This window comes from Musca domestica, unplaced genomic scaffold, assembly GCF_030504385.1.
Source record: "Musca domestica strain aabys unplaced genomic scaffold, Musca_domestica.polishedcontigs.V.1.1 27, whole genome shotgun sequence".
NCBI lineage: Eukaryota > Metazoa > Arthropoda > Insecta > Diptera > Muscidae > Musca > Musca domestica.
The window spans coordinates 2,209,193-2,228,892 of record NW_026712286.1 but is presented as its reverse complement, the minus strand read 5'-3'; the positions used below and the strand labels follow the sequence as shown (position 1 = coordinate 2,228,892).

General features: G+C 33.7%; 1 protein-coding gene across 1 annotated transcript; it reads left to right on the top strand.

Moving 5' to 3' along the window:
* Window positions 1-3,634: 3,634 nt before the first annotated feature.
* On the top strand, window positions 3,635-19,041 carry LOC131803089 (chitin deacetylase 1). The gene is made up of 5 exons (XM_059124059.1): window positions 3,635-4,084; window positions 8,357-8,526; window positions 9,616-9,865; window positions 16,463-16,781; window positions 17,260-19,041. The coding sequence occupies exons 1-5, from the start codon at window positions 4,033-4,035 to the stop codon at window positions 18,086-18,088; spliced, it is 1,620 nt and encodes a 539-aa protein (XP_058980042.1). The 5' UTR covers window positions 3,635-4,032; the 3' UTR covers window positions 18,089-19,041.
* Window positions 19,042-19,700: the final 659 nt, after the last annotated feature.

The window sequence follows — 19,700 nt, the reverse complement described above, 5'->3', positions numbered from 1 at the left end:
GGAATAGTTCTTCGTAGGATCTTTTTCTATAGAAACCAGTAAAGAAAGTCTAAAAGTGGGGCGGGCCGATCTTATTACTCCCTACACCCCTTTGTAGTAGGGCTTCACATAACAAATAAAAAATATAACAAACAGGATGAACAATATATATGGAAGCTATAGCTATGTCTGAACCGATTTTCACCAAATACGACATACTTGTTTCCAGGCTCAATTTGGTCGTAAGCGTCAAATTCCATCCCATTTGGACTTATATTACACGTTTGGTGTACAATAAACGGAAAATCGGACGGATTTTTATGGGAGCTATATCTAAATTTTTACCGATTATCTCCAATTTCAATAGGGTTCGTCAGACAAATGACTTGTGCACAATTTCATCTGAATCGGGTAATAAATGCGACCTTTACTTTTTTTACAAAAATACATGGACAGACGGACGGACGGACGGATATGCATAAATCGACTCAGAATGTGATTCCATGCCATGCTGCGATCTAGCAATGTCCGCCTGTCTGTCTGTCCGTCTGTTGCAATCTCTCTATCTTTCGAACGAATTGAAATAGAAAGCTTAAATTTAGCTCACATGTGTATGTTGCTAGTAGGCAGGTTAAGTTCGTAAATGGGTCATGTAGTTCCACGTTTTCATATAGTCTCCATATAACTGTTCCTCCCAATATTTGATATTTCGATGATTTTTTCGATGATTTTTTTAATGGAATTATTTCAAATTTCGTATTTAAAATTCGTAATAGGTACTAGAGCCTATGATAAAAAATCGTGAAAGAAGGTCCACGTCTTCGTATAGCCCATATATAACCATACCTTCGGTATTTTGATGATTTTAGCAAAAATTTTTTCGGAAATGTTTCAAATTTTGCATTCGAAGTTCGTAGAGGGTACTACAACGAAAAAAAAACACTTATGAAGGAACACGTCTCCCATATAAAGGTTATCATTTGAGATGTATTTTTCTACGATTTTTCTTTTGGAAATTTAAAATTTTCTTCAAAATAGTGGAAGGTATTAAAATAGTTCAGATAATAATGGATAAATAAATAAATTGGGATACACCTCATGTATCTTCTCGAAATATAGTCATAATTTTCAAAAATATTAAATCACGTACTGCGCTATTGGGTTTCACTATTCAATATACACATTTTATTATTTGATGTAAAAATGTTCAATTGTTGTCTACTCCCTCTGTTACCTCCTCCACAAAGGATACATTTTTAAACAATCATAAATGCAATGATGAGATATATTTAAACGGCCTTGATTTGTGTAAATAACAAAATTTCCAAGTTTATAAAAAATAGTAGCAAAAAAGACGTTAAGTTCGGCCGAAGTTAGACTTTTTTCTTGGGGTCCTGGAAATGATTTGAAGGCTTTGTAAACGGAATGACAAATTTAAAAACGATGGAGAACATAAAAATGATGAATCTTATATTAAGAGATGGGTAGCGATTGTAATTAAATGTAATATATTTTTAACTAAAACTGGCTATGTAGACTCCAGCTTTCTGATATCTCTCTTCCAGGTCTTTAATAATCGTGAATCCCATAAAGTTTTAAAATTATTATCCAACTGCATCCGGTGCACCGGAATCATGACTATTTTGATTTATCAATATTGAGGATTTATACGCCACACCTGTTTGCAAAATTTATCTCAGAATATTTTGAAACGCCCCAGTCACATCATACAATTCGTTGTAAAATCCCAAAAAAAGAGGCCAATTTGAAACAGTTTTCAAGGTTGATACACTTTTGACGTTTTCGTTTTTTTTTTTTTGTTTTTTTCTTTCATAAAAAACTATCAATCTTAGAAATATCACACCTTAGACCAAATTAAAATAAAAAAAAAAAACTATAATAATAAATAATATTTTAATGGCCATATAAAATAATATGATTGCTTCACTATAATGCATTTGCATATGAAAATAAATTTGGCTCCGATGGTGGCGATGTGTGAATATTCTCTTCAAACCAAATGGCTCTTCTTCTTCATTTGATCAAAAAAGAAAGACAGAAAAAAAGTGTCAAAAATTGTGGCACACTTTTATGGCTAACAACAAAAATGGAACGAAGCAAACAAATCTACAAAAAAGATAAGAAAACAACAACGACGACAACGTTTCAGAAAAAAAACAACAACAACACACATAAATTGTTGAGGATTTATTTAAAATCAAGGTCGTCTTATAAAACCAACTAGTTTTATTTCTTTTTTTTTTTGGTTTTTTTTCGATTATTATTTGATGATGACAAACATGTTGGCAGTTTTGATTGTTGTTGTTGCTGTTACTGCTGCTGTGGTTATTGATGTGGTGGTAATGGCTGATGATGATGCTGCTGCTTCTGCTGCCGTTGCCACCACCCCTAATGATATCAATTATGATGCTATAGATTGTATTAAGCTTTTTTTAAGATTTATTTTATTTAATTGTTTTCTTATTAGAACTTTATTTATGTGGAGCAATTAGAGGAGATTAATGTTTATTTTACCTCCCATGGAAGATCTATAAATGGCTGGAAAATATTACCTATTCTGTTCCTTATTATTTCATTGCTAGTTTATGGTGGGCCATTACACATTTACGTGGCGCGCTGTTGTTGCCGTTAACGAGTTTAGCAGCAACAACCCACAACAATAACAACAACAGCGACCACGGCTACGAAGAAGAAGAAGAAGCACACAAAAATGCCACCTCATTTAATTGGTTTTTGGCTTGTCTCTCTCACATTACAAGTGTGATCAATGTTTTCTGCTACCAAAAACCACAAAGCTTTGGTGGCTGGGCATTGATTGCACAAAGAAGAAATTATAAAACAAAAGACTTAAGAGACAAACTTTATGGGAATTACTTAATCGCCGACGTCAACGTCAACGTCGTCGTCGACGCCAACTCCAACACACCAACAAAACTCACCACCAAAGTTGTTTTGCGGTTGTTCGTCTCACCCGTGCCTATGTATGGGTGTGAGAAAATCTCAGGGGCTCAATGCCCCTACTTTTGAGCCCCAACTCACCTCTATGCGTTGTGCGAGCCAAGAGAGCCGCCCATAGATCACCACTTTTTACCCCTCACCCGCAAGGCTTGCATTTGATTATAAAAACCCTGCTGACGTGCGCAAGGCGCTCTCTCGTGTTCTGAGGCACGTCGCGTTATGTAGTTTTTTGTGAAACCGAACCAACAAGTGTCGTTCTGCTTCTTCAAGCGAAAAACCCATTAAACTATTTTTATAACCTTTTCAAATCCGAATTTGAATAAAGCCATAAAATCGGGCTGCGAACAACAAAAAACAAGCTGCCCATGTTATTTCGGTTAAATTTGCATTTTTCTAACGCAACATAAGTCCGAGGCAGAAACTGGCTGCAACCTCCTTTTCCGTCTCCACCACCTTCTCAGCGATCTCCAACGAAACCGAGGCGGACAAACAACTTCAATTGCCAGCATTCGTTGTGTGTTGCGCGTGCTCTTTTCGTTCTCTCTCGCTTACTCTTGCGTTGAGCAAGTCGCCAAAGCTTTTCGACTCGTATTCCCACCACCACCACCACCACCGTCCGTCCATCTGTGTGTTCGTGTGTGTGAACGCTGCCGCCAAGTATTTCACCTCAACACTATTGTTGTATTGTGCTTTAGCTGGTGTTTTTGCATACGACTCCGACTTTTTGTAATAAAAGAAGAAGAAAATCGGTTTTGGCTCTTTAACTTTTAAAAGAAGTTCGAGAAATTTTACTGTGCTGCGTTTGAAAGTGTCAGTGTAAATGAAACATTGATACCGATCGGAAGGACAAATTGCAGCTGGTGCGCTTGTGCTGAAGATCATTGTTTCTTTATTCCACTAATAAGAAATTTTGATATTTTTCAAAAAAAAAAATCAAAATAGAAAAAATAATTACACATAAGTTATAGTGCAAATATATATTTCAATAAATATATATACAGTTCAAGTGTTAACTTAGACCAAAAAACCAAACAAAAAACCCCCAGATTTAAGAAAACCAACATTCCACACAAAATGGCAAAACTTTTTGTGGTTTTTGCCGTTTTAGCCGTTGCTGTTACAGCTGGTAAGTAAAGTGTTGTAATTTTGTATTTTTTTATAAAAAAATAGATATATTGAAAATTTATATTAAAAAAATACTTTTTGGATATTTGTAAAGGAAAAATTTAAAAATTATATAATTCCTCAAAATTTGAAAGCAATATGCAAACCTGTTTGTTATTTTTTAATATGGCTATTTATTTCGCAAGAAACTACAATCTGGCAATTGTGAGGCAAGTTTGAAGTACTTTTTTTTCCTGAGATTGGTTTTACAAATTTCACGCTAAATTTAAAGTGATGGAAATTTTTGAGGTGAAAATCTACATTTTGATAGAAAAATAATTCACAAAGTAATTTAATTTTGTTTTAAAATAAAATCAATTACTGAAATAATAAATAAAATAAAATGTTAAAGTAAAAATCTAAATTTTCATCCAAAAAATAATGGCCAAAAATTTCAAAATTAGTCAAATTTTTAAAAATACATACAGATATTATTTATTTATATAGTAAAATAACGTAATAAAATTCATACATTTTAATTTTTTATGAAAAAGTAGGGATATTTAAGTTTTTAATCTTAAAAGCGATTAGATTAGTAATATTGGAATATAATCTTTACTGTAAAAGAGGAAAGACGTTACTAAAAATTTTAGCGCCACCTGGTGCAGATTCCTTATTTTAAAAATAACGGTTTTCAAAGGATCAAAAGTTTTTCAAAGGAAGTGCTGATATTTTTTATAAAAACCTTCGACAAAAACATCCACTTTGAATAAAAAAGCCTTAAAAACATATTTAAATAAATATAGAAACTCATTGAAAATATTTTAGACAACATATTCCATTTTGGGATCAGAAAAGGGAAAAGACCAACATTTTTATTTTAAAAAAAATTTGAATTTTTGCTCCAAATTTTTGAAATCGAAAAGGTCAAAAAGCAACGTTTCGAATTTAATTTAAAAATCCACATAAAATGTTATGTTATGGTATATTTTTGTGGGAACGCTTTTTCTTTAAGATTGAACTCTTTACAATCTCTCTTTCAATTAATTTCATTAATTTTTTAATAATTCGAGAGGAGCAATCAAACTCAAATCATTTCTTTGATATTTCGTATATCAGACCTAAAGGACTCGGAGAGGAATGCCATCCCTAACATCTAAGTCTTCTGGTTCCAAATTATTGATTCCAATTGCTATTCTTTTAATTAAAAGAAATATAACATTTTGAGCTCAATTGACATTTTTTGTGGGAACGCTTTTTGTTGAAGGTTGTACTTTTTACGATCCCTCTTTCAATTAAGCGCAATTTAATTTTTGTTTTTGTGGGAGCGCTTTTTGTTTATGGTTGGACTTCTTACTCTCAATTACTTTCATTTACGAAATTCAAAGCAAAGCACAAAAAAGAGTCCATTACATTCCCCCTAGAGAGTTGGGGCCCACATTCAATGCCTTAGCCATGAGAAAACCCAACAACAACTTGAAATAAAAAGGAATGGTAAACAACCTTGGTATGCCACCAAAAAAGGACTCGGCAAGCAACAGCCATGGCACAACTGGGATGATTTTGGCCTTACAGTACAGGGAGACAGGGCTGGCAGGCATGACAACCTAAAAATGTGGTTTTCAAAACAACTTTCATTTTTTTCGCCAACGCCACAATGCACAGCAAACAAAAATCATAACGTTTTTAACTAAAGGCCTAAAAGTCATATCAAAATACCATGTTACAAAAAGATAGTTGTATATCTCTGCCACTTATATGAATGTAATAATTCATATATAAAAATAAATAGATTTGTCTGCATAATCTCCAACAATAACATCCAAATGGCTTATAGTAATTTTCTGTGGAATTACATTTACAACAACAGCAAAGAAAGAAACACAAACCCCTTTGACATTTGAAATTGTAGAGCCATTGGAAAAAAACAAAAAACAACAAGTTGTTACTTGCTATAAGCGGACCTACCAAAGCCATAGCCAGCCAGCCATCATCATCTCAACACCATATAGCTGTAAAAAAAAACGCTCGTTCGTTCATACATCCATCAGCCACAAAGTCATGCATCATTGAAACACAACTCTCTGCTGTTGTTGTTGTTTTTGTTCTCCAATGAAAATAAATCTCCCATAAGTGGCCAAGTCAACAACTTACCTACCATTCAATAATGTCAAACGAATACGGACCAAGAGAAATAAACATGTAATGACCAATTCCCTAAAAATTCCTTGCATAGTTGGGGGTAATTAGTGAGCTATGGAAAAGCAGGGCTGGATATGCATTACTAAGACCTTAAAAGAGATTCTGTAAGGATTTCATATCCGATAGCCATGGGCAATTGTGGAACACATGTATTTTGGCCAAATGTGAATAAAAATAAAATAAATCATACACAGCCACAATGACCACACTTGCATAACAGGGATGGGAATTATTAATGAAACAAGTAAAGGTACTTGTTTTCTTTAAAAAATAACTTATTTCCTTTTCACAATATGAACCGATACATCATTGGATTGATTTAGACATAAATATATAACACACTTAAAGCAGAAACGATTTTCTCTTAGTATTCTTAAATTATCAACAAATTAGTGTTTACACATTTTGGCCAATTAATTTTTTTTTAATAAAAATAAATAATGTATCCTTAAGAACATCGATTTATTAGTTTTCTCTTTGATAATACCTTTATCGATTATGCTCGCCTCAATCGATATTATTGTAAAAAGAAGAAGAAATGTAGTTTCTCTCTCTCTCAGCACAAGAGTTGCCACACTAATGCGTTATTTATAACTATCATTCCAACGCAAGATGGAACCAATAATTTTGTTTATTTATTATAAAAAGACCTAAAAGTCCCATTAGGATTTAATATCAAAATATACAAAACTGCATTTAATTATATGTAAAACCCTACAAATCCCACAATTTTTATAAATGTAGAAAAAAAATGCCCAAATCATAGTTTATAAATGACATGATTGTACAGTACCTTTTCCTCCACAAAAACACAACATCTTATCTTCCAACCCTGCAATTTAAGCACATGGCACCCGGCCAACAATCAGCTGTCCGTCCATTCTTTTATTCATAATGGAGCTAGAATATAAAAAATCTATATTTATAGCCAATTGCCACATGCATTTATTCGCTTTGTGAATAACTTAACGTTTTATGCAAATTTTGCTATTGGTCTCAAAAAAAGCAATCGAACCAGAATCCACCATTGAAACCAGTGGAAAGTGGTGGTGGTGGTGCTAGACAACAAAATGCGATTTGTTGCCAAGCTAATGGCCTGATTCTATTACCTGCCCAGAAAAATAAAATAAAAAATAATACAAACATGCATTTAATTGTTTCTGGTATTTGGGTTTTTTGTTGGCATTCTTTCTTTCTTGGTGCGCTCTGGGAAATGTCAAAGTGTTATTTGTTTTGGATACAAAATTTTAAGTCAATTTCATTTAGGTGGAGGGGTGGGTTGTGCTACAGCATGAACCGAGTAATTGTTTTCATTGGCTTGGCTTTAATGATTATTATTTCTTAATTTGATAAATGGATTTTTAATTGAGCCAGGAGGTTGTAACACACATTTGTGGGCCCAAATCCGCACACTTTGTTGTTTTGTGTTACCGTTTTTTTCACTTCTTTTTTTTTTCTTCTGTTAAATATGGTCAATTGCAATGAATGTCGCCCGAACAGGAAGTTAACGTAACGTAACTTTAGTTCAAACCACGTTGTTTTGTTATTTTCTTGAATATGGGCCTGTTATGGCTGGTTAGCTAGCTGGCTGCTTACATGGCAAGGTAAGGCTGGACAAGGCCTGACAGCTGACAATTTTTTTAACGTGTTTGCCATTAGAAACCTAGTTTTCAATTAAACGCCTGCAATTTTATCATCAACAAAATATAGTAATTATATATTTAACCTACTTTGTTTGCTCTCAAACTCACATAATAATTTCAATATTTTCGTAACAAAATTATCTAAAAAAGTCTACATTTTATAAATAAATAAAAAATTGAATATTTTTCAACAGTTTTGGCATTTGTTTGCCAAGATATTTTAAATATTTCTCACTTTTTAACAAAAAAAGATGGATTATTTAAATAAAATAAATAGTTTTATATATTTTTAATATTTTCTCTTTAAAACATAAGTATAATACAAATATCCAAAATGTCTTTTTTTAAATAAATATAAATTGTTTATAACTATTTAATAGTTATCTCTTATATATAATAATATTCTCTCTAATATATATAATATTTATTGTTATTGTTCTCTCTTCCAGCTTCGGCCTCAAGCTATGATCGTGTCAAACGTCAAGCCAGCACTGAAGAACCCAAGAAAGAAGAATCCTTCGAAAAGGAATTGTGTAAAGACAAGGATGCCGGCGAATGGTTCCGTCTGGTAGCCGGTGAAGGCGATAACTGTCGTGATGTCATTCAATGTACCTCATCGGTGAGTAAAAAGAAACAAATAAATGTAACTCAGAGAGAGAGAAAAATTGTGAATAAAAAAAGTTCTCCAAGAAAGGAAATAGGAAATTACGGACAAAAAACTTGAGTCTCAATCAGAGACTCTCTCTCTTTCTTTTTAACATTTTCCCCATAACAATGTAAAATTGTATTAACTATTTAGAATTATGAAATCTCAGCTGATTATTAGTTTAGCTGTCAAAATGCATTATTGTGAATGATGTAACAGTACGAAAGACAAACAAGCAGCAAAATAAGATAAAATAACTTTGATATGTAGTCTGGGTTTTTTTTTTTATTATTTTGCCATGGTAGAGACAACAACTAAGAGAGAGAGAGAGAGAGAGAAAGAGAAAGACAACATATTTATTACCTTGCCACAATGAAATGGCTACATTTACCACAGCTGATTGGCAGCTTAGCTGTCAAAATATATTATTGACTATAATCGAAATGTGAAAAATTGACAAATAATAAAGAAATATGAACTGATTTTGACTTTAATCTGATTTCTTGTAGTCTATCTATAAAATATCAAAAATATTTGCCCGAAAATTTGGGTATTTCGCAGCTGATAACCAGGCAATCTGGCAAAAATAGTCAATTCTCATAAAAGAGGTTAACCGCGCAAAAACTCTAATGTAAACATACTATTACCCTTGGTTGTTTTCATGGTAGAAGAATATAGATAGACGTGTCAACACAGCTGCTGGGACAATGAACTGTCAAACCAATTTTAGAATTGAAAATGTTGAATGAAAAATTATTCAAATTTGTAAAAATTGTTGAAAAAATGCATATCAAAACGACCTCCGATTGGCGTCATATAAAAAAACATTTAAAAATCTACTTTTTAAAAATTTTGACGCATCAATGTTCTCAAGCGTTGATGCATCTACCTGTATGCTTCCACCATGGTTTGATTGATATTACAAAATAACTTAAGAGGAGTTTTGGTCCATAACTATTTAAATTTTAGGCGGAATTCCGAAATCCTTCTTGATCCTCAATCACATATATTTTTTTAATATTTATACTTACATTTTCCATTTTCTTTTGTTCTATTTTCTAGGGTCTCCAAGCTATTCGTTGTCCAGCCGGTTTGTACTTCGATATTGAAAAGCAAACTTGCGATTGGAAAGAGTCCGTCAAGAACTGCAAATCCAAGAACAAGGAACGTCGTGTCAAGCCTTTGCTCCACACCGATGAACCATTGTGTCAGGATGGTTTCTTGGCTTGCGGTGATGGTAACTGTATTGAACGTGGCTTGTTCTGTAACGGTGAAAAGGATTGTAGCGATGGCTCCGATGAAAACACTTGTGGTAAGTTGACACCCACTCCCCCCACCCATTACGAATTAAGGTCAAAAGTTATTATAAAACATGACGCACACACACATGCAGATTACTTTAAAATCGATGTAGAAGACAACAACTGAAAAAAGACTTGATTTGTAATAATTTCAAGATTTTGTTTTTTGGTCTGAATTTTCTTGATTTCAACCACAAATGCACTGGTAATGCAATGTGATAAACCGGTATGGTGGCATAGCATAGCATGGCATGGCATGGTAAATGAATATGAGACCTAAATTTTCCACACAAAAATACAGACACAAAAACAATTTCATTTTTGTTTGTGCCATAATAAGAAGAAACAAAAAAACGAAAAAAAAAATGAAAAACAAAAGTGAAGGAAAAGTTGTTTGCATATGCAGGTTAACATTTATTCTTTAAGGCAAAGAAAAACGAGAAACACAGCCCAGATAGACATTCACAAGTGGGTCTGACTGACGTTTTATGCTTATGACTTAACTTGGATTACAAAAAAGAAGAAGAAGAAGGAGAAGACGATGAAGAAAAACGACATGTGAAGTAAGCCTACCTCAAAAAACTGGTATTGCCAGCATACCATCCGACATCATCTTCACTTTTTCTTTTGTTTTAAGATGAAAACACATAAAAAACAAACATGCTGCCTCAAAAAGCTTAACAATAAATTAACCATGTCTTCAGCATGAATATTCATTATATTGATGTTCGTATCGGTAATGGCCAAATACCGGCACCACCAACAATCCCCAGCCAAAAAACAGTCAGGTTAACCTTGCTCCCAAAACCTTTAAAATACAAATTAGCACATTTTGGGTGCTACACACAGAGATACATCAACGGAACAGACAGACGCTTAAACAAAAATTACATAATATCTAAAACAAGCTGCCAGTCGGCACGATAATCAATGAGCAATACATACAGATATATGTATGGATGTATGTTGAAAACAAAACACTGAAAAAGCCATGTGAAAAAGAAAAATGAAAGTGAAATGTTCAAAAAATCAGTGAGGAATGAGGAGTTTTTTGTATTTTTGATTAAAAGAGGGGATTGTAAGAGGATCCTTGAGTTAGTTTTGAATACATTCCTCGACTATAAGATAGAATGACAGATTTTTAAAATGATAATTTATCAAAGAAAAAAAATGTGACACTTTATGCCAAGATTACGGTTTATCGGATTTGATAAACCCAGCGAATTTAAACTTTCAGTTCCATTGCAAATATGTCAAAAAAATGCTCATAAAAGGCCGTTAACACGACAGAAAGGCCCCATGTAAACATAGTATTAGTTCTAAACATAGATTTCTTTTTGATAAATCAGGGTTGCCAACCCTGCAGAAAATCAATTTACTGGATTTAAAAAGTTAAGTAGATTTAAATTGTCAAATGCTTCAAAAAAATCCTCATAAAGCCGACAAAAATGTAAACTTACTATTAGTTTCAAACATGGATTTTCAAATTCTTTTAATAATTATTTGTTCCCATCCCTGCAGAAAATTAATATAAGAGCAGGTTTTATAAAATCAAATAAACCTTATAAAGAAGGTTTGTTCGGCAAAAAACCAAATGTAAACATGCCAAAAATGCGCTTTCAACTCTTGTTCATAATTATGGGTTTCCATCCCTGGAGATGATTAACAAAGTATCAAACGTTCTATTGAAATAATAATGCTTTTACACTTCACTGGATTTAAAAACAAAAACAGTCAAACAACTCAAATGTAAACATGCTATAATGAAGAAATGAGCATTTTATTCCTTCTCTTCCTTCCTAGAAAATACATGGTAGAAGAATGCACGAACAATGAACTGTCAAACTCATTTTGAATGAATTATAAAAATTGCTGAAAAATGCATATCATAAAAGCTAGCGATTGGTGTCGTATAAAAAACCCTGTACAAAATCTACTTATTTTTGGAAAAAAAAAACATTTTAAAATGTTTTACATATCAATGTTCCTAAGCGTTAATGCACCTGTATTCTCCTACCATGGGAAAATAGTAGCATTATTCCCAGTTTCTAATTGGCTCATATGCTGATTCTAAAATAGCGCCATCTAGTTTTGATTTTTTAATCAAATTTCTCGATTCTAGTACTTCATGGGTAAAATAATTCTCTCTGATCTAATTTCACATTTCTTTGGAATAAAACTTGTATTTTAGAAGAAAACATTCAGAAATTACGCTCTTAAAAATTACTAGAAAAAATTTTTCGTGTAAAAAATAGTAGCATCATTGCCAGCTGTTTTTAAACTACTGCCATCTAGTTTTGACATTTTGACTTGTTTGTCCCATAATTTCTTGGTAAAGATGTAATCTAGGAGTTAATTTCACATTTCTCTCTCTCTCTCTCTCCTTCTCATTCACAATTGTATCATTGAAAAAGTGCGGGAACACACCATACGACAATCGGTTCTTAAGGTGAGAATACATAAGACGCTTTTTTGACTGGCTTAAGTTATCGGAGTTATCTTCTTCGGAAAAGATCAATGGAGCATAGGGCCAAAATCGAACTAAGTCAACCTAAAACTCCTTTGTTCCTCTACGAAAAAGCCAACCGATGACTTAAGCCAGTCAGAATAGCGTTTAATGTATTCTCACCTTAAGTCAACCTACAAAGAAGCCTGCCGATGACTTAAGCCAGTCAAAATGCCTTTCATGTACTCTCACCTTTATTACCCCAACAATTCTTCGAATTTCGCTTCAGATTCTAGTCTATATCCCAATTTTGAAATTGATCTCTTTTTGGACTCTCTCATTTCTGTGGAGTCCAGATTGTGGAACCATGTTTCAAACATCATTTTAAAACTTCTCCCATTTCGCATTTTCACATATACGCCACTGCCTTTCCGCTCGTTCAAAATTGATGATTATGTTTTTAGTGAAGCGTTCCAACAACAATTTTTATACAAAAGGAAGCCACAACGAACTTAGCAAATGATTAAACCATTTACAAGGTGTTGCGCTTGTTGGGGAAAAAATTGGATTTTCACGCTTAAAATTTGTTACAGTATTTTTTTTGTGTTGCTGCTGCTGTTTTTTTTAATAATACTTTGTTTTGGAGTTTTATTTTTTCGAGGTGGCTCAATCCATCCATCCATCTACCATCGCCGAGCAATAATTGGCATTGCGAAAAAAATAATAAGTGGCCAACACCAAACAACCAACATAAGGCACTTGGCAATAAACCATAAATTATTAAACAATTGTTGAACATAAATGCTCAATTAGTTAAAAAATAATAGCGAATAACAAAACAAATATTTGTTTATAACTTTAAAATGGAATGAAAAAAAAAAACAAGCAAAGTACATAAGTGGTTATTAAAAACCGAAAACAAAAGCCAACAAATTCCACAACAATAATAAATTTTGGAGAAAAAAATCCCCAAATAACAAATAATAAAACCTCTAAGTCAAAAGTGGTTATTAAATTAAAGTGCTTGGGTTTTTGATTTAAAACTTCCTTTTCACATAACACATCAATTGTGATTAATGGTTTCAAAATTATAGGAAATTTTTTTAAAGATGATCTGGGCAACATATGTCAGAACATTAATTTCAAATCCAATAATTTAGCTTAATTTGTGCTTAAGGTTAAAACTCCAACTTGTTGTTCAAATGATGTCATTGCTTTTTTTGTTTCTTTAAATATCCAAGTGTGAACTGAAGTAAATTCCATTGAAAGCCTGGTTGGTCGGACGATTATAAAACATTTGGTTTTATTTCTTTGACAAATTTATAATCCAACAGGTGGTGTGAGTGTGCCATTTCAATTACCCCACTTCTCTACACCTTCACTTGCTGTGACATAACATTTTCTGTTTCTTTTTTATTTTTGACAAAAGCGTGCAATGAAATTTAAAATTTACTTCACTTCTTTTTTTTTTTTTTTTTGTCAAAATAATCTTCATCGAAAGCCGGGAATTGCAAAGAAACCATTAAAAGTTTCATGAAAAGTAAATTTCGTGTGTCATTCCGAAACTTGTGTCGTTTAAATAACGATCTGTTTTCGCTTGTTGTTGTTATTGTGCATTTCAAAAGATCACATTATGCCAGAGATAAGAGCTTATGTATAGCCCAAACAACCTGCATGGCATAATAAATTTTTTTGGAAAAGAAAACGCCACATCAAGCCATCCTTTGTTGCGGCACAAAACGAGTCACACCTGACATGATTTGCGATTTTTTTTCTTTTTGATAAGAAATCTTTTCAAGAAAACAAATTCAGTTTTTTCAAGTGGTTATTAAAAAACTCATATGAGTCATTTTGAAAATAATTATTCAGCAAAAAGTTCTTTAAGATGAATTAAAAATGATAATACGTACCTCTTTAAATAATTTATATGCAGAAGAGAACACGGGAGATCATGAAGATTATATCACAAACTATGCGCAGTGCATGTATGACAAATGGAAAATGTCAAAAGAAATGTTTTATAATTGAAGATTTTATCGCCAGAGGAATGGAGAAAAATAAATTTAGTGCAGCCTTAATGATTTGTTTTTTGGAGAATGAATTAAGAACATTTTTCATTTCATTTATCGTCATTTTTGCTTCTTTGTAGAAAATTGACGGTATTTTGTTTTTAGGAATAAAAAGTTAAAAAAAATTTCAATAATAATAGTTTTATTCGCGTCCTGGAACGCATTTTGGTGTGGATATGCACAATTAGAGACATGCACCAACATCTAGCAAAAGCGCTCACATGTGCTACACTAAATAAAAGTCGCTCCCATATGCAATAATAACTGTCATGTAATCACCATTATGGAGACTGAAAGCAAATGACTAAAAAATAATTTAAATATTAGGCCTTAAATGCCAATATTTTACAAAAAAATATAGTTTTTTGGTTGCTGACCATTTTTTAATTCCTAATAATAAGAGAACAAAATTCCAATTGAATTTTATCGTAAAATATTTCCAATTTTATATTTTTGGTGAAGAGATGACAATTATTTTATGGAAGTTATTTGCTTAAATTATATAACATTCATATTTCTTAAGTTAAAATCCTGCCTCAATATCTTCGTATTTCAAATCAATATCAACATTTCTATAAATACATCAAATACGCTTCCCAAAAAAAGCCATTTTTCTGAAAGCACCTACCAAATAATTCACAATTAAAATTGCAAAGCACGCAAATGGCAATGTAAACACCCCACACTAAACCACACGCCACAAATCCATCCATATGGCCATCGCACAACAGAGGAAATTTACAATTGATTGTAAATTACCTCCATTTTTTTTTGCGCGCAGACATAACAAAAGAAACTTGAACTTTCGCAAAAAAAAAAAGAAACAACCCAACAAAAGAGAAACAAAACCTGTTGAACATAACAAATTAGAGTGATTGGCAAAATACGAAATAACAATACACGCACCCAAATGCCAAACTCCAAGTAAAAGTGCAATGTTTGCAATTCATTTACATTTGCCAATGATAATGGCGATGATGGTGATGATCCAACACAAATATTTATCTTTTTCAAACGGCAAATCAATAACGAAAGGAAAGGATTTTCCACTTGACCTGAATGCCGCTCTAAAAATGTCTAACACACTTGGCAAGTTAATTAACTAACCGTTGTTTGGCTAACGGCACTTGCATGGCAAAGGAAATACATTTTGTTGTTGTTTTTGTTTTTAGTTTTGTTTTCAACGCACATGCCCGCCTAACTAACTGTCACTGGTATTTGGCCGCCAAGACATGTTAGGAATTCATAATTGATAGAAATCAAAATACAATACGCACCCATTGTTTGTAAGAGAAACAAATATAAAGAGAGATAGAGAGGGAGGAAGAGAACCTAAATTTTTATGTTGACGGGGGAGTAATGTGACAATCATTTGCCTAGTTTATTTGACGTCATTATTAATTGTTTGGAAAAATCTAATGTGGGCCACACCAAAACACACACACACCACACAGAAAGAAGAGGAGAAGAGAATAACACACCTGAGAGTTCATTACTCACTCATTGACGTTCACTCACTCACGTAATGCAAATTGCATTGTCGGCAATTAACGGTGTGAATTATTTGGGTGTAACAAAACAATGTTGGTGTTGGTGGTAGGCTGGTTGCCAATGCCCTCTGTTGGTGTTGTTGTTTTGAGGATGCACTTTTATGGCTGAGTGTCTGTTCCACAATCACGAACAGCGGCAATGATGACATGAAGAAACAAAAATTTAAAAAAAAACTCACATAAAAATACAAGAGTTCATTGGCATTTAGTTGGAAAAATGAGCTGCAGTTTCGTTTAACACATTACCAAACGGCGGCTCTGCCGTATAACGGTACAAATTCCAAAAACAAATAAAAAAACATCATCCGCTCACATGTCCATTCACCGAAAAACCAAGCAGCGCACCAATGGCGATGAGATGGTCATTCGTGGCAAGGCATGGTTGTTTATTTTGTTTTTCCTCAACAACAAAATGCAAATAAACTTAAATTAACAAAAAGTTTAATGAACTTCTGCATCTCTGTCATTTCATGTATCTTTTTTTATTGAACACAAAATGAGGCCAACTAATAAAAAATTTAATTATTTCTTGTATTTTTCCAGACATTGAAAACGATCCCAATCGCGCTCCTCCCTGTGACCCCACTGTCTGTGTCTTGCCCGATTGTTTCTGCTCGGAAGATGGTACCGCCATTCCCGGTGATTTGCCAGCCAAGGATGTTCCCATGATGATCACCATCACCTTCGATGATGCCATCAACAACAACAACATTGAATTGTACAAGGAAATCTTCAAGGGCCGCAAGAATCCCAACGGCTGTGACATCAAGGCCACCTACTTTGTTTCCCACAAATACACCAACTACTCGGCTGTCCAAGAAACCGCCCGCAAGGGTCATGAAATCGCTGTCCACTCCATTACGTAAGTAGAAAATAGAATTTAAGGGGCAAATACCAAAAAATACCCAAAGGGGGAAAATACCCAAAATATTTATTTTGGTCGGGTTTTCAAACTAAGAAATATAAAAAAACCGAAAAACATTAAATAAATAAATGGTTAGACCCTGATTTCACTCCATGGAGTCTTTCTCTTTAACATGGTAAATTTTTACATTTTGACCATATGTGGAGCCTTTTTTGCATAAATTGCGGCAGAATCGTCACGATAGTTCATTTACGACCTGAATGTACATGTCAAGCATAGCAAAGAGAACAAATGTTTAGATTTTTGTAATACATTGCATTGACATACTCTTTTTCTCTTTCACATTCTCTTTTTTTCACACAAATGCATTTTCGTCGGTTCTCTTTTTGGTCGAAAATGGTTCTCTCAAAATCTCCCTTTTTATGCCCTTTTTTAATTTCCAATTTTTTTCTCTTCCTTTCTCCCCTTTCCACAGCCACAATGACGAAGAACGTTTCTGGTCCAATGCCACCGTCGATGACTGGGCCAAGGAAATGGCCGGTATGCGTATCATTGTTGAGAAATTCTCCAACATCACCGATAACTCCGTCGTCGGTGTCCGTGCTCCCTACTTGCGTGTCGGTGGTAACAACCAATTCACCATGATGGAAGAACAGGCCTTTTTGTACGATTCCACCATCACCGCTCCCTTGTCCAACCCCCCACTATGGCCATACACCATGTACTTCCGTATGCCCCATCGTTGTCATGGTAACTTGCAGAATTGCCCCACCCGTTCTCACGCTGTCTGGGAAATGGTCATGAACGAATTGGATCGTCGTGAAGATCCCACCAACGATGAATACTTGCCCGGTTGCGCTATGGTTGACTCCTGCTCCAACATTTTGACCGGTGACCAGTTCTACAACTTCTTGAACCACAACTTCGATCGCCATTACGATCAAAATCGTGCCCCACTTGGTCTGTACTTCCACGCCGCCTGGTTGAAGAACAATCCCGAATTCTTGGATGCCTTCTTGTACTGGATCGATGAAATCTTGGCCAACCACAATGATGTCTACTTCGTTACCATGACCCAGGTCATCCAATGGATGCAGAACCCACGCACCATCAGTGAAGTCAAGAACTTCGAACCCTGGAGGGAGAAGTGCAGCGTCGAAGGCAAGCCTGCCTGCTGGGTGCCCAATGCCTGCAAGTTGACTTCCAAGGAAATTCCCGGTGAAACCATCAACTTGCAGACCTGCGTAAGATGTCCCAACAACTACCCATGGGTGAATGACCCCACCGGTGATGGTTTCTTCTAAGTCAGCTATAACTTAAAAATTCAGCCAAGCCCCCCCTACCCTACTATAACTACTAAGCACCATAAGACATTTTCTCTAACTTAAACAACAACTAGACCTACCTTCCCACGAAAATGGGTTTCCCCGCCCTTTCCCATTCCCAGACCCTGTCGTCTCCCCGCCCAACAATCGAACACATACACACGTCTTTCCCGTTTCTTTTCTTTAAAAAAAATGAGAACATTTCTCCCAAAACAATGTCATTTGAACTTTGTAAATAATTTCCAATTTTTCGAAATCTTTTGAAACATATTTTTTTAAATTTTTTAGTTTGTTTTTTATTATTATTTTTATTATTTTTTGTTTGTTACAACAATAATATAAACATATTTTTTTATTTCTCAATTTGCAAAGACTTTTTAGTTCGGCTTTTGGCCATTGCCCCCATCTCGCCCAACCCAAATCAAGGGAGGGGCGGAAGTGGGTAAATGGTCCAAAGTCAATGCTGTGTTAATTTTATTAAAAAACAAAAATAACAAAAACATGATGATAACGAGAAGTGAACAAATTTTGTTTATCAAAATACTGAGTAGTAGAAGAAGAAGATGATGAAGTGATGAAGTAAAGAAGAATAAAAATAATGGAAAATCTAAAGAAAAATCCAAAACGAGATCGTAAATATATTTCTTTTATTAATTTCTCTTTTGTAGAATATTATGTTATTTGTAACGTACTATATTTAAAATATTTTTATATTACATACATTCATGTTGGTATTTGTATTGTTCAATTTTTGAATGTGTGCGTGTGTGTGGGTGGTAAGCCTACACGTGCCCCACACACTCACACACACGCGCGCAAATTGAACGAAAAAGTAATAAAGAGACACGATATAAATTGTAAACATTACAACAACAAAAACACAACATACAACAATAAATAAAAAACAATAAAAATTGAAAAAAAAACTTAAATTGACTTCTTTTTAATGGGGTTTATTTGGGAGTTGCTGGGGATACTTTGACAGAAGACAGTAAGAAGCTTATTGACAGCCACAGGGCTTAAGATAGCATAAAAAATTATCAACAAATTTAGAAAAAAAATTGAAATTAAATAAGAATTACACCAAAAATTTAAATATTTGATAAAAAACGGGGAATGTTCCAAAAAAACTAACGGGTTTCATTGCTCAATTTTTGGCTGAGTGGGGTGCATTGCTCTCATTACAAAAACAAACACGAATCTTAATCAGTGGTGGGCAACATAGGAAAAAAGTTAATTCAAGGGAGAATTTAAATTGAATTGAAAATGCAACATCAGTATTCTATAGCTTAGTTAACAAATCAAGTTAATAAAATAAATAAATATGTGTGAATGTTGATTTGTTGCTGCTATACAAAAATTAAGAGAAAGTGTCATATGCTTTAAATGTGGATAATGCTCTAAACATTTGAAGAGAGGGAAAAGTTATAGAGAGATGAGAAAAAGTTGTAGTTGATTGAAAACAAAGTGTGAAAAAATTAAAAAGAGATTAAAATTGGATTTTCAAGGTTGTTAAGGCGCACAAAGTCAAACGCTTGAAATGACAGCAGTCTGAAGTTGGTTGCAGTTTTTTAATTTCACCCGTAGATAG

What these genes read in the sequence shown, in the direction of transcription:
- LOC131803089 (XM_059124059.1), top strand. Translation starts at nt 4,033, where the DNA reads ATGGCAAAACTTTTTGTGGTTTTTGCCGTTTTAGCCGTTGCTGTTACA. An exon ending in AGCCGTTGCTGTTACAGCTG is followed by an intron (nt 4,085 to 8,356) that starts GTAAGTAAAGTG and finishes TCTCTCTTCCAG; the next exon opens with CTTCGGCCTCAAGCTATGAT. An exon ending in CTCCGATGAAAACACTTGTG is followed by an intron (nt 9,866 to 16,462) that starts GTAAGTTGACAC and finishes GTATTTTTCCAG; the next exon opens with ACATTGAAAACGATCCCAAT.